This window comes from Takifugu flavidus, chromosome 1 (assembly GCF_003711565.1).
Source record: "Takifugu flavidus isolate HTHZ2018 chromosome 1, ASM371156v2, whole genome shotgun sequence".
NCBI classification, from domain to species: domain Eukaryota; kingdom Metazoa; phylum Chordata; class Actinopteri; order Tetraodontiformes; family Tetraodontidae; genus Takifugu; species Takifugu flavidus.
Genome location: NC_079520.1, coordinates 19,316,396 through 19,334,733, shown reverse-complemented (window position 1 = coordinate 19,334,733; position 18,338 = coordinate 19,316,396). Strand labels below are relative to the sequence as shown.

At 46.2% G+C, this 18,338-nt stretch overlaps 1 protein-coding gene across 1 annotated transcript; it reads left to right on the top strand.

Moving 5' to 3' along the window:
* si:dkey-191m6.4 (rho GTPase-activating protein 22) lies at nt 1–18,226 on the top strand. Its single transcript, XM_057030080.1, has 10 exons — nt 1–201; nt 5,513–5,712; nt 7,620–7,707; nt 12,250–12,378; nt 13,614–13,821; nt 13,887–14,019; nt 14,094–14,167; nt 14,248–14,369; nt 14,527–15,523; nt 15,595–18,226. The coding sequence occupies exons 1-10, from the start codon at nt 159–161 to the stop codon at nt 15,815–15,817; spliced, it is 2,217 nt and encodes a 738-aa protein (XP_056886060.1). The 5' UTR covers nt 1–158; the 3' UTR covers nt 15,818–18,226.
* Nucleotides 18,227–18,338: the final 112 nt, after the last annotated feature.

The window sequence follows — 18,338 nt, the reverse complement described above, 5'->3', positions numbered from 1 at the left end:
TCCCCTGCTCACCCAACCCCCTAGCTACCCGGCTGCACTGCAGAAGGTCAGAGCGAGAAAAAGAGGAGGAAGAGGAGAAAAGGGAGGCAGAGGGAGAGACAGGGGTGGGGCGGCTGGATGCGCACGAACATGCCGAGAGGTGAGCGTGTGGCCGAGCGATGACAGCCATGCTGAGCCCAAAGATCAGACAGACCCGGAGAGGTAAGCCCACCGTTTGTTCGTCCTCCTCATCTACCTGCTGTGGTCCATCAGGGTCCCTCCGATCCGAGAGTCCGTTTCTCTGAGTGTTAAGATTGGGATTTTACACACAGAAAAGAACACTTTACTTTACTCTGTGTTTCAGAGTTTTTGTGAATAAAGGGGCCAGGGTGCCCAGGCTGCATGTGTACATTAGCGTTCTACTACAGCTGGCAGCAGCCGCCGCCGCTGTGAATTCTATTGGGGGAATCGAGCAGCATCTCTGGTTTCATCACTGCAGCGCTCAGCGCTATCAGGCTGCTGTCAGCTGCTGCTGCTTCTGTGTGTGTGTGTGTGTGTGTGTGTGTGTGTGTGTGTGTGTGTGTGTGTGTGTGTGTGGATATATTAATGTGCCTGTGTGTTTGCACATATGTGCATGTATGTGTGTGTCCCTCCTTCCCTCTTTCCTTGGCACTAACCTGCAGGACTGTAATTATACAGCTGGGTCTGATTGAGGTAGAATGAATAGTTCCCAAGAATGAAATGTCTGAATCACGCACAGGAGCAGCCCGACACCGGCAGAAGAGCGGATTAAGTCTCTGGCCGTACTTTAGGCTGCATTCCCAACAGGATTCACTCTATTGTAGAAACACTATTCCATCAATCATTCTGATTACAGCATCACGCCAACGTGAACGGATATGAGAACAGGTGTGTGAGTAACGTTTTACACGCTTGCACGTGATTGTAATGTGGTTAAATCAAAAGTTGGGGGGGTGGGGGGGTGTTGCAACATACCACCAGATGGTGCTCTGAAGTGTTTCAATCACCAACTGACTTCTAAAATGACTCAAAGATGAAAAAAAATATGAAAAAAGTCCATGAAGGATCAGTACAACCGTTCCAGGTTAAGGTTGCCATAGCAACAATGCATACATTCAGATTAGGTGACTGCGATGATGCCGCTGTAAGTAATTGCTAAACACTTGTGGTTTGAGCTTCAACTGAGAAATAAAGCCTGATTTTAAGCAGATCTTTGCTGCATTTGTGTTGGCTTGGAGAGGATTCAAGTTTCTAGGATGAAGCCGTCTCTTCCCTCTGCACATTCACGCCCACTTCACAACCCATTTGTTGCGTGAAAAAGCCATGAATAAACGGGTATGTGACAGATGTGGCGAAGCACCACAAGTCAGCGGAGGTTAAAGCGGGTCAAAAAAAGGACACAGAGCTAGCGGGCTAGCTTTTAGATGATAGGTTCAGATTCTGAATGAGAAGCCGGAAGATGACAAACTAGAAATGGACCTTATTCACGTTATCGACTGTTTTATTGATCAGTGAGATTCATGACTTATGTGAGGCTAGAACTCAGGAGATAAGCAGGACAGTGTAGTAACAATGCTAGTTTTTTGAAAAAGCTTAGCAACCACTGTTCCTGCTGTGCAACAGTCCTTTCTAACCATCTAATGGGGTTTTATTTATATGTACTGTAGTTCTGCCAGTCACCACAAACCAGCAGAAACACATTTAATTGCCCACATATCTGCCTTTTTCCCCCATGTCTTCATGGCGTTATAATCAAAATCCATATGCAGAAGCACCCTGTGACATTCTGCGTTAACGAGCCCAAAACAGTCAGTAAAGGAGCCTGGAGAGATAAGCTCACACACTGCTACGCTCAGAAATGAGTATTGGGAATGAACGGATATTCTGCACAGCCACTGTAGATCGGTTCTGCTCCACTGCAGCTTTAACGATCAGCCTATATGTTATTGAACACACCCCATTTCGTGTCATGCATACACACAAGTGTGTGTGAAATGGATAAGACATTAATCAACTGTAATAACTGGAAGTTGTGCACTGGTGCACCTGTAACTGTCATTTGTTACCCACCATAAATCAGCACTGAGGGACCAAATTAATGAAACTGAATTTAAGTGCGTGTGTGTGTGTGTGTGTGTGTGTGTGTGTGTGTGTGTGTGTGTGTGTGTGTGTTGTGTGTGTGTGTGTGTGTGTGTGTGGTGGCGGGGGGGATTTGGCATCTCTCCTGCTAATGGAAGGGTCATCTTTCCACTTCCTGCTGATGGTTAATATACATCATGACTCAAACATGCAGCCAATGATATCATGCACAGCCTGCATGGATCATCATCCTCCCTCCAAACTTATGATACCTACATTTAACAGCGTGACCATCAGGCTTTAGCTAGTAAATTAGCCAGTTAGTCATTTCTAATACATTAAATCCAAACCACACACCCGACCATATCCCTCATTTTCATTTTAAATTTAAGTTTAAATTACTGTTCTGGAGAAATAACAAACAGCGACTGAGCCTACAAGCTACTGTATAAACCTGCAGCAGGTTACAGGTTAAAATTGGAGCAATTCACTCCATTAGCACAGTTAGCATTACTGTTGGGGGGATGTCACACTTGTTAATTTCACCATGTCAGAGAGCGAATCCACCTCATCACTGGATCTCTGATGGCAGGAGGTGTGAAAACAAGTCAGACTGAAAGTGTGACCAGGAGTATTTCCTGAACAGCAAAGCAGCAAAACAGCAATGATTGTTATCAGGTTATGCTTGAACTTTTATAGTACAATATGCCACAGTGGTCATATCTCATATGACTTTCACATTTCTGGGACCTCAAATAATAAAATAAGGAACATGTGAAAACACCAATTTACACTGGCAGAATACCAATGATGACTTGGAGATGATAATGTAAATATGCTCATAAACAAGTTGAGATGGATTTATTTGGGTGCAAATAGAGTCCAGAACCCACTGTGGTGACAAAGATGACTCTCAATACGATTACATCTGAGTCAAACTGCACATTTGTTATTTTTAGAGGCCCTGCTTCCTGATCCAGGGACTCCCAGGGTAGCTACTATTATTGTAGCTACGCCTCTGTTCCCCGGCAAATAAAAATAATCAAAATCTGCTCGTGCGTCATGTAGGAGCTAATTAATGAGGAGAAAATCCATTTGTTTTTCCCGGCTATTTAATGCCAGACCCACAGCAATTCATCCGTGACACAAAACCAATTTGCATACAGTAATTATAACGGGGATGTTGGGGGGGCACATCATGATAAACAACACGTGCGTGCTGCTCGTCAGCCATGATGATGAGCAGGATTATCATAATAACTTCTTTCTGCATGAGCTGCAGTTACATGTTCTGTTTCGGTGAACTGTTGCGACTGTGAGGAGAAAAGTTCTGACTGTGTTCAGCGCTGGAGCTGATAGAGCCCACAGAGGGGCTCCACCCATAGACAAGGAAGTTCTGAATCACCCTGAGCAGAAGGTCCAAACTGGCGCAGTGGAACTTGGCGGGTACACACACGCAGCCACACGCTGTGACTCAGGCATGAATCATCGGTCAGTCTGTGTTCCACTCTGTCAGTGATCCAGACAGCTGATGCGTTAAACGGTGCCGTTCGTTCACACCGACACCGAGTAGGATGGAAAGAACCGGACCTTACGCTGTGAGGAAAGACGGAGGGGTGAAGGAGAACCGGCACGGTGCGTGTCAAGACTTAGATGCTCGATTTGTGTTTCACACCAACAAAGAATGGAATACTGAGCTTGATACGCAACCAAACTGATGCTTTTACGGCCTCTCCAGAATGTTCTGACACAGAAGAAAAACGGCCTGTTCTATAAGCCTCATGGACAAGTGACTCAATATAAAAGAATAAACATTGATTTTTCAGCCCCCTCCTCATTCATCCGTCTCCTTTTGGGTGTCTCCAGCAGAGCGGACGTCTGCACAATTGATTCCTATAAATTATACATGATCATCAAATAGCATTGCCCCATTTGCCTGAAGAGCATGTAGCCCCCAGCAGGGATCCAGGGGAGCAGAACGGACGGTAAAGCAAGATTTCCTTGGTAACATGATAACCTATAATAATCAGCTGAACATGACAAAGTAATTAAAAGGCTTCACACGAGCAGTCGAGACGTTAAAGACAAAAATCCAAATGAGTTCTGTCAAAATCAGATGAATTCATGAAAGACACAACCCAGTCAGACAAATCTAGATTAAAACCAAATATTTTTTTGAGTGCAATTATATGCAAATTTAGCACAGCTTCGATTTAGTAACATAGAAGCGGGTTTGGCTTGAGGCTCCTTCCCAGGTAATGGTCTGCCTAGAAATTACAGGGAATGAATATCAGGCCCCCAGAGCCCGCAGGAGGTTGCTGGGGAGGTGGTGGGATTGAGCTCTGAAGCACGGAGCAGCAGACTAGCGCAGAGCAGAAATAATAGCGAAGGCGGCAGAAGGCAGAGCAGCATGAGCAGCATGCACCAAGCGCAGTAGCAGCATGGAGCGATCAGGAGTCGCCAGGTAAAAGGGGGATTAAACACCAGTCCTAATCAGGAATCGTACGCAGCAAGTTGTCTGCCTGAACTAGCCCCACAGGCTCTGCATCATTTCTTTTAACTGGGACATAAACCAGCGTGTCGCCAGCCTATAAACACCACTGGTTGTTGTGGTGAATGCCCAGGAAAATAATGAAAAATGTCTTAAGAGTGAAGACACAATGGTGTCTCTCACATCCAGTCTCCATGCTCACCTCACAGGTTAAAACCTGGACATGAGGCTGGGAAATCATACAGGTGACACGCGAGGACAGCGGGACCTGCTGAAGGGTAACAGACCTGGCGTCACCCAGAGACACAGCTGGAAAGCTTCAAACTGCTTTTTTGGAAACCTGTCCTTGACTGAGCTCCAGTTACACACATGTGATTCAGGCAGTCAGCCAGCCAGTCCCATGTGGTCTTATTAACTCAAAAGCCTCTGCCATCGGGTTACTGCTGCGCACATCGCTTCCAAGGGCCGCATAGAGAGCCGGAGATCCCTGTGGCCTGAGGCTGTGTGTGTGTGTGTGCGTGTGTGTGTGTGTGTGTTGTGTGTGTGTGTGTGTGTTGTGTGTGTGTGTGTGTGTGTGCACCCTTTATGAGGTCTGTTTTATCTGCTTTCTGTGTTATCAGTGGCTGCTGCCTCGCTGTAGTCCCACTCCCCTTCATCTCTTCATATTCAGAGAAGAAGGTCGTGTGTGTTCATGATGGCAATGTCCAACAGAGAGTGTGTGTGTGTGTGTGTGTGTGCAGCATACACAATGAGGGATAAAACACACTTCTATTAGTGAGCAAATCGAGCTAAAGATATTCAAACAATAAAACAGCCCCAGCAATTTATTCTAATCCCATTTAATCCACCAGCCCCTCATGTGCTGCTTCTGTAAGTGCGGTATAGAAAAATAGAAAAAAGGAGAAGAAAATAAAGCTTTGTGTGTTTTCTGGGTGTTTGCAGCCAGATCCAAGAGCATGGTGATGGGTGAGGTGTCGCGGGGGTCATGCCGCCCAGTGTCACCCAGCCTCCAGGAGGGGGCGCTGAAGGCTGGCTGGCTGAAGAAGCAACGCAGCATCATGAAGAACTGGCAGCTGCGCTGGTTTGTGCTGCGCTCAGACCAGCTGTTCTTTTACAAAGATGAGGAAGAAACCAAACCACAGGTGAGGATGCTCTGAACGCCCTCAGATATGTTGTCTTACCCTCACATTTGATGAAATCTGGCCTGGGATTACACACACACACACACACACACACACACACACAGTCTTCAGAGTGCAATAATCATCTCTTCATGTTCTTCACTTAAATCTGGAGCCATTTATTGATTCCTTCCTTCTTCGCTCTGCATGACAGCTTTTCATTTAAAAAAAAAAAAGCAGCTGTCTGCCTTCATTGTCCGTGTGTGTGTGTGTGTGAGTGATGCACACACACACACACACGTACAGTAGCAGACACAGGAGAAGCACAGGATGACGTCTTCCCTCTCCTCTGTCTCCGCTCTGGGAGGAACAGCTGACTGAACACATTGATTCACTTTAATCAGAGTGTTGCCAATATCCTTCCAGCAAACATTGATTTGTGGCATCAAATTCAAGCCAGACACACACGCACGCACACACACACATACACACACACACACACAAAGACAAAGATGTGTGACAAGGTGTCAATTTAGCCCCGTTTTGGTCTATTGCTCATCTTCTAATCAATAGGAAATTTGAGGCTGTGAGTGGTGGTGGTGTTGGGGGGGGGTTACTGGGAGGAGTTTTTTCTAGGTGAATTACTGCAAGGCCACCCCCCACCCCCTACAGATGAAAGGATGTGATAATTGGTTGAAAATAAGGTACCATTGTTGCACCAGCTTTAACTCGGGTCTAGTTTTTCATCTCTTCATGTGCTGACAATTGGAAAAATGCCTTAATTACACATTATACAAGCACTGAAAATGTAAGGATAGTTCCCCCGTCCTCCCCATTCTGAATTCTCATGGAATTTCTGTCTTCCTTTGGACACACAGTAAAGACAGTAAACATACACGAAAGGAGGCCGGATTGGAGAACAGCATCACAACATGGTCAGTGTTTCTGGTGTTAAGGAAAAACACCAAAAGAATCCCACCATCCCTATTTTCTGGAGCCTCCCATTGGTTACCCCAAACAATCGTACAAATTGTATCCCAAAGAATGCTCAGAATCATGTTTTCTCATTCCGCCTCCCATTTGCTCTCTCCGATGACGTGTTGCTTCTATTCACCCTCCCTTGAACCAGCCACTAGCTACTCATGTTATTCCATGCACATAGCACCCTTGGGACTCCCCCATCTCTGGGTTCTTGCCCTTCCCCTGTGCTCCATCCATCCATCCACGGCTCCCACCTCTTCCATTTGTTACCATGGTGACTAATGTTGGCGACAGCCTGGCCCTCTGGTTGAAGCTCTCCAGCAGACTTCCTCTCGCAGCTGATGGGGGGTGCCAGTGTGCAGATTAACGTGGGCCGGCCCGCAGATGCTGGCATCTCTTCACAGCTTGCTTGGCCTCAGTTCTTTGGACTAAGTGCGTATTGATCTGGATAATGTATTCTGATAATCTGCGTTCGGTCTCAAGAGGAGCTGCTTAAAATTTTAGAGTGGGGCCGAAGAATGAAGGGGAGAGGGAGGGGCCGGGGGGGCAAAAAGATGGATTATTGCTCTCATTGCTTGACGTGAAATAAATAACTTCTACTCATAGAACTATGAACCAAACCAAGGGATGGTGTGGAGGTGCAATGCTGAGGATGGTTCTGGGTTCAAATCCCAGAGTGGGCCCTTCCTGTGTGGAGCGTCCATCTTTTTTTTTTCCATCAGTTTTGTCTTCCACAGTTCAAGGACTATCCTTTGGGATACATTCCAGCACCTCCTGTGGAATAAGTGGTGGCAAACAGTAGCTAGATAAAAGAATACACCCATCTGTAGAAAGTCATGGAACTGAATTTGGATAAAAGAAAATCATTAAAAATTATTAAAATCAAAAGAAGATCAGGCTTGAAGCAAGACATGAAGATACTAACTACATCTGTGTGTCTGTTTCAGGGATGTATACCTTTGCAGGGTTGCCAAGTCAACGAACTCGTAGCCAATCCAGATGAACCAGGGAGACACCTTTTTGAGATTGTACCAGGTGAGGTTCCCTCTAAAACTCCCTCGCTTGTTTTACCTGCAGACTTTTCATAAGCCAATATTAGCATACATGTCTGCATTGCTGTGACTGTGGTGTTTGCCTAAATATTAATATTTATTTGGCTTGAGAATATAATTCAAATGGTACTTGCCTAAAAAAGAACATAATTCTAGCGCGGCTATTCTTTACATAGACCATAGAGGGCGCTGCTGGACAGTGATTAATCCCTCTGGGTTCCTGTAGGGTCGAACTCATATTTTATAACCTCACTGTTGTTGACATGTCCGGCATATTAATGGCTCCATAAATAAAACAAACAGAAAGAAAATGGTCAGCCCATCATCTAAACCACCTTCGGCTGACTCATGCTTAATGATGCATGTTCGAAACCACACAGAGTCCGCCTGTGGCTGACCAGCTTTTTCAATTCTGCATTCATTAAGTACCTCACTTAGTCGAGGTTGTGAGAACCTGCTGAATCTTTAACCATATAAAAACTATTTACCCACCTTGGTGGAAAAGTGAAAGCTGCCGTGCAGCTGCTGAGCTCAGTATTGGTAGCAGCCGTCCCTCCATATATCGCTCCCGCTGTCATCCTGGGAGTATTTGCTCTGGGGTCTCTCCTTGTGTTTAGAAGGGCTCACACACTTGTGAGTGTCTGTGTGTTTTGTTTATGGCCGGTCAACATCACAGAGGGGTGAGAAACCAGGCCAGTTCCTACAGAGGGGGCTTCAGGCCAGCAGCCGGCGGGGCAGAGAGAGAGTCTGTGCTTTTTCCTGCAGATAACTACTGAAACATAACCCTGACCCCCCGACCCAGTGCAGCATGTAAAAGGTTTGGGTTGTGTTGGACCAACACCTCCAACAAAGTTCACATCAGCCAAAAAGTTTGGATTTCCTCGAAATGAAAACAAAAACTGTTTCTATCTGTACATTGAGCAGATCTTATGTTTTTTCTAAACACTCTGGTCCTCTTTTCTCGGTTCAATTGCAAGTAGTGGCTGCATGATGGTGTCCTGCTGGTTTGGTCGCCTTTTAAAAATGCATTGGGACATAAAGGGAACCAAATGGAGGTGTAAAAGCCTCTGACCTCTGCTCACTCGCAGCTCTCCTTTAACATTGGCTGCTGGGCTTTGTTTGTGTGTGTGTGTGTGTGTGTATGTGTGTGTGTGTGTGTGTGTGTGTGTGTGTGTGTGTGTGTGTGTGTGTGTGTGTGTTGTGTGTGTGTGTGTGTGTGTAAAGCCACCTGATATGGTGCAGTTTCAAGCAGAAGAGACAAACCTGTGAGCCCCCAGCACATGTTGAGTTAGCATAAAACTCTTTTACATCCAGCTGAATAAAGACAGAAAGCATCCTAAATAGCTCTGAAGGAGGGAGGGAGGAATTTCTATGCATGAAGCAGACAGTGATCCGAACTGCTCCCGTTCCTGACTATTGCTGAGTGGACCCGGAAACATGACAGCTCACTGTGCTGCTCTTGGTGATTTCCTCTTGGCTTGCACATGAAAGACCAGCAGCAGTCTAGCATGTCAGCAATTAAAAACTGAACACCCACCGTGCTTTATTTTTTCTTATCTTATGCACTCCAGACAGAGCGAGCAGTGCTCCCAAACAAAGCCGATTCAGCAGTCATGTGGCCGGGCCTGAATGGAGCCCCGTTAAAGCCCGCCGGCGTGACGGAAATGGGCAAATAATTAGCCTTTCAAAATATTCTTTGTGTTCAACAGCTGCCTCGGGGCTGCGGCCCTCTGTGGTGGCGCAATGAAAAGTATCTTTTGAGCATTATGTCAATTCTCCGAATCTGGATATTATTGTTTTTTTCAGTGAAAACATGTTTGGTGGGTGAAAAAGGGGTGATTTTCTTTCCTTTTTTACACACACGCATCGGTCAGATTTACTCTCGATGTTTCCGTCTTCTTCAGTGGATGGCGTACCGACTGATGTTCGGGATTTCAGCACAAAATCACGGATCCATCACTGCTTTTACTTTTTACTCACGGTTCAATGGCAATTTTGGAAAATTTGTGGTCAAGAAAGAGAGACAGCTTCACGCCAAATATGCAGGGAACCATTGACTGTGGGGCTGCTGTGAGGACCCTTAGGTACAGACTTTACACCATAAATATGTATTAATGGGGCCTTACACACACCGTACACAAAATAGAGCCCATTCAGGGAATGTTATCCAGATTTCGGCTGTGGTTACACCAAACCAATCACCTCAGGATAGTCATCTTTGTTTCACAGTTTGAATGAGGGAAGGTCCTCCACTATTCTAAGGTTCATCCCTGGACACAGAAGTCAACTGAGAACCTTAGCATGGCATCTTTTGAGCACTTGCAGCCACAGTGGAAGCGAGAGTCTTCATATTCTCCGCTTCCTCTCGTAAAAAACACCAACGCTTGCTCAGTTTTGGCAGAATCCTCCCAGTGGCAGGGCAGCTCTCTGAGAAAGAATCTGTATCTCCCAGAGATTGATTAGCGCTGTCTGCCTTCCTTTAATGTGTACACAAGTGTGTTTGGTAAAGACAGCCCATCTCCTTTCTACTGCACACACAGAAGGAGAGACGGGGCCTTGTTACACTCCTCCTCGGGGATTTGCTTCTCCCCGGGGTGCTGAGGGAACAGACCTGCTGCCCACACTGCTGAATGAGACAGGCCGGGATGAAAGGAGGGGAGTGAGTGCGCTGAATAAATGAGCGAAGGGCGAGTGGTGGGACCGGTCTGATGGGGTTTTGTTCGGGCTGGCACCGAGCATGCCTCACTGGCAGGTTGCGTCTTTCGGTTCTACCTGCGCACTGATCCGCTTCCAAGGGGACACGGTCGGGACGGAGAAGCCGTTTCATGCTGCCGCTGTAGGCCAGTCCCAGCCCAGGCAGACATGGGGCCCGTTTGCTGCAAGCCCGACAGCCTGAAGAAGCAACATCTCCAAGGTAACGGGAGACGGATGATGGAGCTTTATTTGATAACAGCAGCGCAGAGTGACTGGTGGAAGCTGGGAGATTACTTAGGTTTGGTTTTGCTGGTTGCTGATTTTCCTGGGGCAGGGGCATGATGGAGGGAATACAAGGTCGGAGCAGGAAGCATCTGTAGGAGCACTGGCGTGTATTAGGGTGACCACTTCTAATATCACCTTTTAAATAAATTGGAAGTTTAAAGAGCATAGCTAGTAATTCATAGCTGTGCTCTGATCAGCTCCTCACGGCACAACTTGGTTGTTATGGCAACATTGTGGGGAAATTGCTGCAACTTGCAACGTCCATGGGTCAATCTCAACATCGCCATGGTTTGGGGTTTTTTGCAGCGTTTTTTAAAATATATATTTGTTGCAACAGGTGTGAACAATCATGAAACATTATTATTATTATTATTTAAATTATTTTCTTTTCCTTTGACGTTGTGCTTTTTTTCCTTTTAAAAAAAGAGGAATAATGCAATCTTTTGCCATAAATGTGAGTTTTTACCCCTAAAATGAGATCAGTTCAAAGAAACCTCGTTTCCCAGCTGAACCGGTGCAAGTTTAAAGGTGCATGAAGCAAATCTCAAGCTGTGTCTCTTTAATACGCTGTCACCATGACATCAGAAAGGATTTGGTGCTGTAAAGTTTCTTTTGCTTTTCTTTTTTGTAGCCATTCTGGCATTTAAGTTAAAACCATGAAGAATTACGGCTTCACTTCTTAAATGTCACCCAGAGGTTTGGGGGTTTTTGTGGAGGCTCACATGTGCAATCACCCCTGACACAGAAAAGTGTTGATAAATCATCCTGGAGAGTTTGGCTGTCTGTGGGCATATTAAAATCAGCTTGGGCACATCTTTACATGTGAGGTAGGCCGGGGTGGGCTGTTTATCATGACTGTGTGAATTTGCAAAGCTGGGCGACAACGGCCGCTTCACTTTACGACACCGCTGTTTATATTTGGATTCCTTCCTCCCAGCTAAATGCCTGTGACAACAATGACACTGATGGTTCATGCTAATAAGGACTAGAGCATTTTTCCTCATTTCTGCATGCAGGACAGTGAAAGCTGCATATTAACCAACAGATGAAAATATATATACATTCATGTGTGGACTGTAGATTGTATTGTTTCTGATAGTTCAGATATATAAGAAAGAAACAACAATGTTCTTATTTCATTCTTTTCATGCTAATGGGTTTAATGCATTTGATACATTTAGGAATAAAGTAATGAACTGGTCTAATATCTGTTTGAAATAATCTAATTGCAAGAGGTTTAGAGGGAAATCTTTTCTTCTACATTCATAATATGGCAATTCTGCCACCTGGTGGCAAATATTAACATTGTCGCTTAGAATCTATGACATTTTGCGGTTTAACGTTCCGTTTTAATGTTATTTTTTTTATGAACGCTGTGAATTTTATGACTTAACCCATAAATGAGGTTTGCAAGACCTATTTTAACCCAATATTCAGTACAATATTACGTAATGAGCTTCCCTATCTGAAGTTGTCCCAAAAATTCTAAAAATGTGTAAATTCTGTTGTAATGAGCTGTTTCTCTGGCTATCATCTGTCTGTAAAGGAGGAACTGGAGAAAAAGAGCGCGCACCAATCAGCCATGAGTCCTTCCTGCTCATGGCCAACTCCCAGACAGACATGGACGACTGGGTCAAGGCCATAAGGCGGGTCATCTGGGCGCCGTTTGGAGGAGGTGAGCTGAAACATGAGTTGCTTTCACACCTGCTGCGTGTGGCTCAACACAGAAATGGGAGAGGTACGGTTGGGCTGGCAAAAAAAGAATAATCAAGCATCAAAATGTTCTTAACCCACCAGCATCAATCCGTCGACGCACCAGTTTAACAAACTGGGAGTAAGAACAGACGCTCATCTGACAAAGGTGGAGGAACAGTGACATGGTTCATCCAAGCAAGCGGAAACGATTGATGTGCAAAATGAAGACGCTTGTTTTGTGTTCACAGTCAGTCAGCATTGTGGTTCATTCTCACCCTAGCAGCTCTGGTCTGTGTCTCTAACTGGTGCACTTGACAGGAGGTCAGAAACATAACTGGGGCTGTGGGTGTGAACTGGAGCAGCTGAATCCGGGTGTCAGCTTTCAAAAGAGGCGTTTATTAATAGCAGATAAATGTAGAATAGCACACACTTGATAAAGTGTTGGACATGACTGCTCCGGGTTTAGAAATAGCCTTGAAAAGCACAAACTTCCTCCTGGAATTCCAGGAAAAGTGTATAGTTTATGCCCTTTGTGTAGTTTTTATCTGACCAAGTAAAAAAAGAAAGGAGATTGTGAAGCATCGCAAAACATAATTTATTAAAACACTTTGCAAATCCGTGGGGAGGGTTCTAAATCTGTTACACCCGTGTTCAAGCAGTTATTCAGAGGAGGAGAACATCAGCAATTTCAGCAGAATTCTGCCAGACCAGGATGATGTAAGGCATTACCTCACACTGGCACATCCTGCCTCCCTCTCGGGTTCAGTGGTCTGGGGGTGTCCGTCTGGCACTTCTCAGTCCAGAATAGATCTGTCGCCAACTCACAGACCCTGTCGTTAACGGCCCGGCGCGGTCGCAGCACGCTGACCTCCATCGGCTGCTGGTTGTCGGAGCTCCTTCAACGGTCGCTGTGGTTCATCGGTGCCGCGAGAGCAGGACTGATCCCGTGGTGGCGTCAAATGCCAGAATCGGAATGGATGGACTTGGTGAAATGTGGGTTTGGGATGTATGAGAGTCTGTGCAGTTCCTGCTCGGTGAACTACTATGATTACCACGAGCTCTCCTCCAGCTGCAACTGCTGCAGCCAGTCAGCAGGTATCAGTCAGAAGGGGCTTAAAAGACACTGGATCTACTGAGAGTCTGGCTTTTCTCTTTAAAACAGATCTTCACAGGTGGATGAATTCTTCAAATAATGCTTGCTCCATCCGTTCGCAGGGATTTTTGGTCAGCGTTTGGAGGATACCGTCCAGTTTGAGAAGAAGTTCGGCCCCCGGTTGGCCCCCCTGCTAGTGGAGCAGTGTGTGGACTTCATCAGGGAGAGGGGTTTGGACGAAGAGGGTCTCTTCCGGATGCCAGGACAGGCCAACTTGGTCAAGGAGCTGCAGGAGTCTTTCGATTGCGGCGACAAGCCTCTGTTTGACAGGTAGCCACAGGAGCGCACACGAACGCCGTCATAATCCAGCCAGTCCTAATTTTTCTCCTTTGCAGTAATACAGACGTCCACACTGTGGCGTCCTTGCTGAAACTTTACCTCCGGGAGTTGCCTGAACCAGTCATCCCCTTCTCTAAATATGAAGACTTCCTCACATGTGCACAGCTTTTGGCCAAAGATGAAGAGGAGGTATACGAGGCATAGCCAGGAGAGTGTTCAGGTGCATTTATGGGTCTAACTACTGCAACATCTGTCTTTATCAGGGGACCCAGGAGCTAGGAAGGCAAGTTAACACTCTACCTCTACCTAACTTCAATCTCCTCAAGTACATATGCAAGTAAGTCCTTTGCTGGTTTTGCGTCATCGGATCTTAAAGGTTGCGAAGCTTTGATTTCTAGCGTTGATGACTTTCTCTAGGTTCCTAGATGAGGTCCAGTCTCACTGCAATGAAAACAAGATGAGTGTCCAGAACCTCGCCACTGTGTTTGGACCAAATATCCTTCGACCCAAGATGGAGGACCCGGTCACCATCATGGAAGGTTCGCAGAGTCAATGGTAGCTTTGGTCATTGTGCAAAATTTAGAAATAAGCAAAAGTAACAACATTTACAGAGCAATTATGAAATCTATGATCTAATGATCACGCTGGAGGGTAAAAGCCCCGAATGTAATCGTGTCCCCCTTGACTGACCCAAAGGCACGTCTCTGGTCCAGCACCTGATGACCATCCTTATTAGGGAGCACATCCGCTTGTACTCAGGGAGGGAGCACGAGGGACCCCAAACAGAGCTCCCCGTCCAGGGGCATCAGCCTCAGCATCGCAGTCTGGGCGCATGGATCTCTGAAGAAGACCTCCAGAACTGTCCGGTCTCCAACCCCGAGCAGGAGCTTCACAGCAGCGCCTCGTCTCTGGATGCCAAACTCTGTGCGGCCGTCACTCCCACCCAGACCCCAAACGTGAGCTCTGGACCAAAATTGGGATCTTCGGCTGGGAAGGGAGAGACGCTGGTCAGCCCGAGTAAACAAGGCAAGACTGTGCCCTCCTGGAAATACTCGTTCAAGAGTTCCTCTGCTCCTCGGTCCCAGGCTCAGACCAAACAAAGCAGCAGCGGCAGCTCTGCGGCTGATGTCACCAGTGTGTCCTCTGGAGGTGGAGGTAATTGGCTCATGAACGGCTTGTCGTCCCTAAGGGGACACCGGCGCACTTCATCGGGCGAGCGGTCCACTCGAGACCGGGACTCCACCGGCTCCTCGCAGAGACTCTCCACTTACGACAACGTCACCTCTTCCTCGAGTATGGGGAGTGTTCTGAGTGTGGCGAGCACCCCCTGGTCCACCTCCTCCTGCGAAATCTCTGTCCCTGACTTGGGAAGCGAGCCGTCGGCAAGGGACAGCAGTGGGCTTGGGGGTGACGGAGGGGAGAAAAGGGACAGCCAGGCAGAAAGTGATGGGACGCGGGATGGAGCCATAACAACAGATCCCAGCTCTGAGCAGGACAGCTGCGAGGCCATGGAGCTGTGCAGCAGCAGCGCGGCCTGCAGCGAGAACGGAAATGTGGCCCCGCCCACCGGAGTGCCGTCCATCATCACGTCCGAGGACGGAGACGGGACCAATCTCACGCTCGGTAGTTTGGTGGAAGATTTCAAGGAGGATTTGAGGAAACAGAAGATTTCCTACGAGGCCAGAATCCAAAAGTAAGTCCTTTCAAAGGCTCGGTAGATGTGTGATATTTTTAATCCTGACTGTGCTGCGCTGCCCTCTACAGGCTGGAGGAGTCCAGTGCTGCTCTGCGCACACAGATGGAGCGTTTGGAGCAGGAGATGGAGCAGGAAAGGAAGAAGCAGCGCATGCTGGAGATCAAACTGCGAAACTCTGAACGGGCACGGGAGGATGCAGAGAACCGCAACCGACTTCTGGAGAAGGAGATGGAGGAGTTCTTTTCCACACTGGGGGACCTGGCTTTGGGTGCGAGGACTAGCGACATTTGACCCGACCGTGGTCTGAACTGCTACTGGTTTTATTGCGAAGACGTGCGTCTTAACATTCCTTCAAAAAGAGGAGCGAGAAAATAAAGGAACCAAAGGGGGGATTTGAAGATAACGGGAAATTCTGAGGGGTCTGGGTTGATGTTTCCAGATTACGCATGCTCGAAATGACGTGGTGGCGCTGTTATGATTACTCTCCGTCCGTCCAGGGCTTGTGTTGTATAGATAGTTCATGATCAGTGGACTCTGACAGTCTCAGTACTAGAAAGCACTGACTTCACCAATCACTGATTTAAAAGAACAAAATGGGAGGGGGGAATCCTAAAATGCAAAAAAAAAAAAAAAAAGAAAGAATTAAAATGGTACATTTAGGAAGTTCTTCACACTTGCCAAGGATTACAAAAGAGTTTTCCAGTTTCAGTCTCTATGCATATCAACAAATAGTTCTGACTTTATCTGGCTTTAGTGTTTTTCTAAAGAATCATGCTAGGCTAAGGCCGTTTTCCACCCGGGAATACAGCTCAGCTCAGATTGGTATGTGCATTAGACAAATGTTGGGAACGGAACCAAAATAGCTTCACCACTACCCCATGGGGCACTCCTCTGTTGGGGTGCCACACAGTGAGAGGCTAGTTCAACTAGCATTCCTTTCAATGTTGCTGTTCATGTCCCATGCTTGAAAAGAAACACTGAAGAATCAAGGTAGGAATAGTGTACAATTTCAGTTAGTTCCTGTTCTACTTTTTTGGGGGGGTTAAATTATTAGCTAACTTGGCTAACTGCAGCGTGGCACTGTTACGATGCTCTGCTAATAATATAGCTGGTGTGGCTATTGTTATCTAGACCACGTGCTAAGATGAACTTATCGTCTTAGAAGAAGAAAATGCATCTTTATCTATTTTGAAAGTGTCTGGTTAATATCAACAGAGTGTGTCTGTACAAATCCAGGTTCTCGCCATGTGTTAGCTGGGCTAAACAGCAGGTCAGTGTAGTCTCACATTTCTCATTTAAATCTCAGGATAAAAGCAGACTAATGTAATTAACAAATTTAACTGTTGGGCTAGTTAAAATCCTATTTTGTAACCTGTATAATGCATTTCTAAATATTGGTGGGTGGTCATTCTAATTCTTTTCATGTGATCAAGAAAGAAAAAGCTTGGTTGTGGATTAGCATAGCTTCAAACGGTAAATGTGAAAATCGGTGGGTTGTTTTTCTTTAGGATGGTTCAAGTTGCAGAGACAGTAGATAACCCGGCTTTTATCGTCCTTTACTGTAGTTGCTCAGCAGATATTTTCCCCCAAACAACTACAATACGCAACAAAAATATCAAACATATATCATCACAAATACAGATTGTCAGGAAATAGCAACCTTTGCAATATCTCCCCGCGAGCCATCTTCTTCTCAGGCCCGTCCAGTGCCTCTTTCACCATCACCGTTATTTCCATGTGCTGTTAACGTTAAAACAGTCAGTGTTTCACTCCAAACCTCAATGATGTCCACACCCCTTTAATAATGCACCCGTAGAACAAAAGGGACGGCTCAAAACAAGCATTTGAAACCAGCACATGCTGCCAAGGATGCAGGAAACGTTGCTGGGGTACAGACAGCGTGGGTTTTTCTGGAGCGCCTCAGCTGGTGGCCCAGTGACGTTCGGAACGGCCCGTCCGGAAGCCGTGTTGATTTTGGCTCACAGAGCTGAACACTGCCCTCAAAGAAACAATGGAGTTTCCTGGTTGTGCCTTCCAATAGGAAAAATGGAGCGTTACTGGCACGTCCTGTATGATATTGCAACTATTCCCGCATCCTCCACAGAGAGGTGGCATTCTTGTTAGCAAAAACAGCAAGGAAAACCCTGATGACCAATGATCGAGCGCCCCTCGAGGCGCCGATTCTTAAGAGTGATATTGAGAATGTAGCCCTGCAGTGAATGTAAAGTGTTGCTGATGGTGGGAAATATCATCAGTGGGGGGGGCGTGCATTAAGGGTAGGCCGCTTATTGGCACGTAGCAGACAGCTCCTGTTGTGGTCGAGTTGCTAAATATTGGCAACGTGTTGCCAATCACAACATCGAAAGGTGGTTCAAGTGGCAAATGAGTACAAGCAGTATCATTACATGTGAAAATGTGCTTTGTTTAGACAATGTCTGTATCTTATTTTATATTGTATAGAAACACATTCAACACAGGTTTACTTGGGGATTCATAGGACTTGGTACTAATACAAGCTGGTATTGAAACGGAGACAGTGTTATAGAGGGTCGGGACACCTTTCATTCCTGTTAGACGAGGCTAAATGTGTCTTATTGCTCTGCTGATGATTGATGGTGCTTATTTATTATGGATTACCACTATTGTAATGAAGGACGTGTATGAGAATAAAGGAAACAAGGATGCAAGAAGGAGAATAAATCTCAATATCATCAGGTTCTCATTTTTCCTGATATCAACAGGTCAGACGTCAGTAGCCTTTAATCCTCAACCGTAATCCTTTGTGCGTTTGTTACTGTCGGGAAATCTGACG

What these genes read in the sequence shown, in the direction of transcription:
- si:dkey-191m6.4 (XM_057030080.1), top strand. Translation starts at nt 159, where the DNA reads ATGACAGCCATGCTGAGCCCAAAGATCAGACAGACCCGGAGAG. An exon ending in GATCAGACAGACCCGGAGAG is followed by an intron (nt 202 to 5,512) that starts GTAAGCCCACCG and finishes GGGTGTTTGCAG; the next exon opens with CCAGATCCAAGAGCATGGTG. An exon ending in CCTTTTTGAGATTGTACCAG is followed by an intron (nt 7,708 to 12,249) that starts GTGAGGTTCCCT and finishes CTGTCTGTAAAG; the next exon opens with GAGGAACTGGAGAAAAAGAG.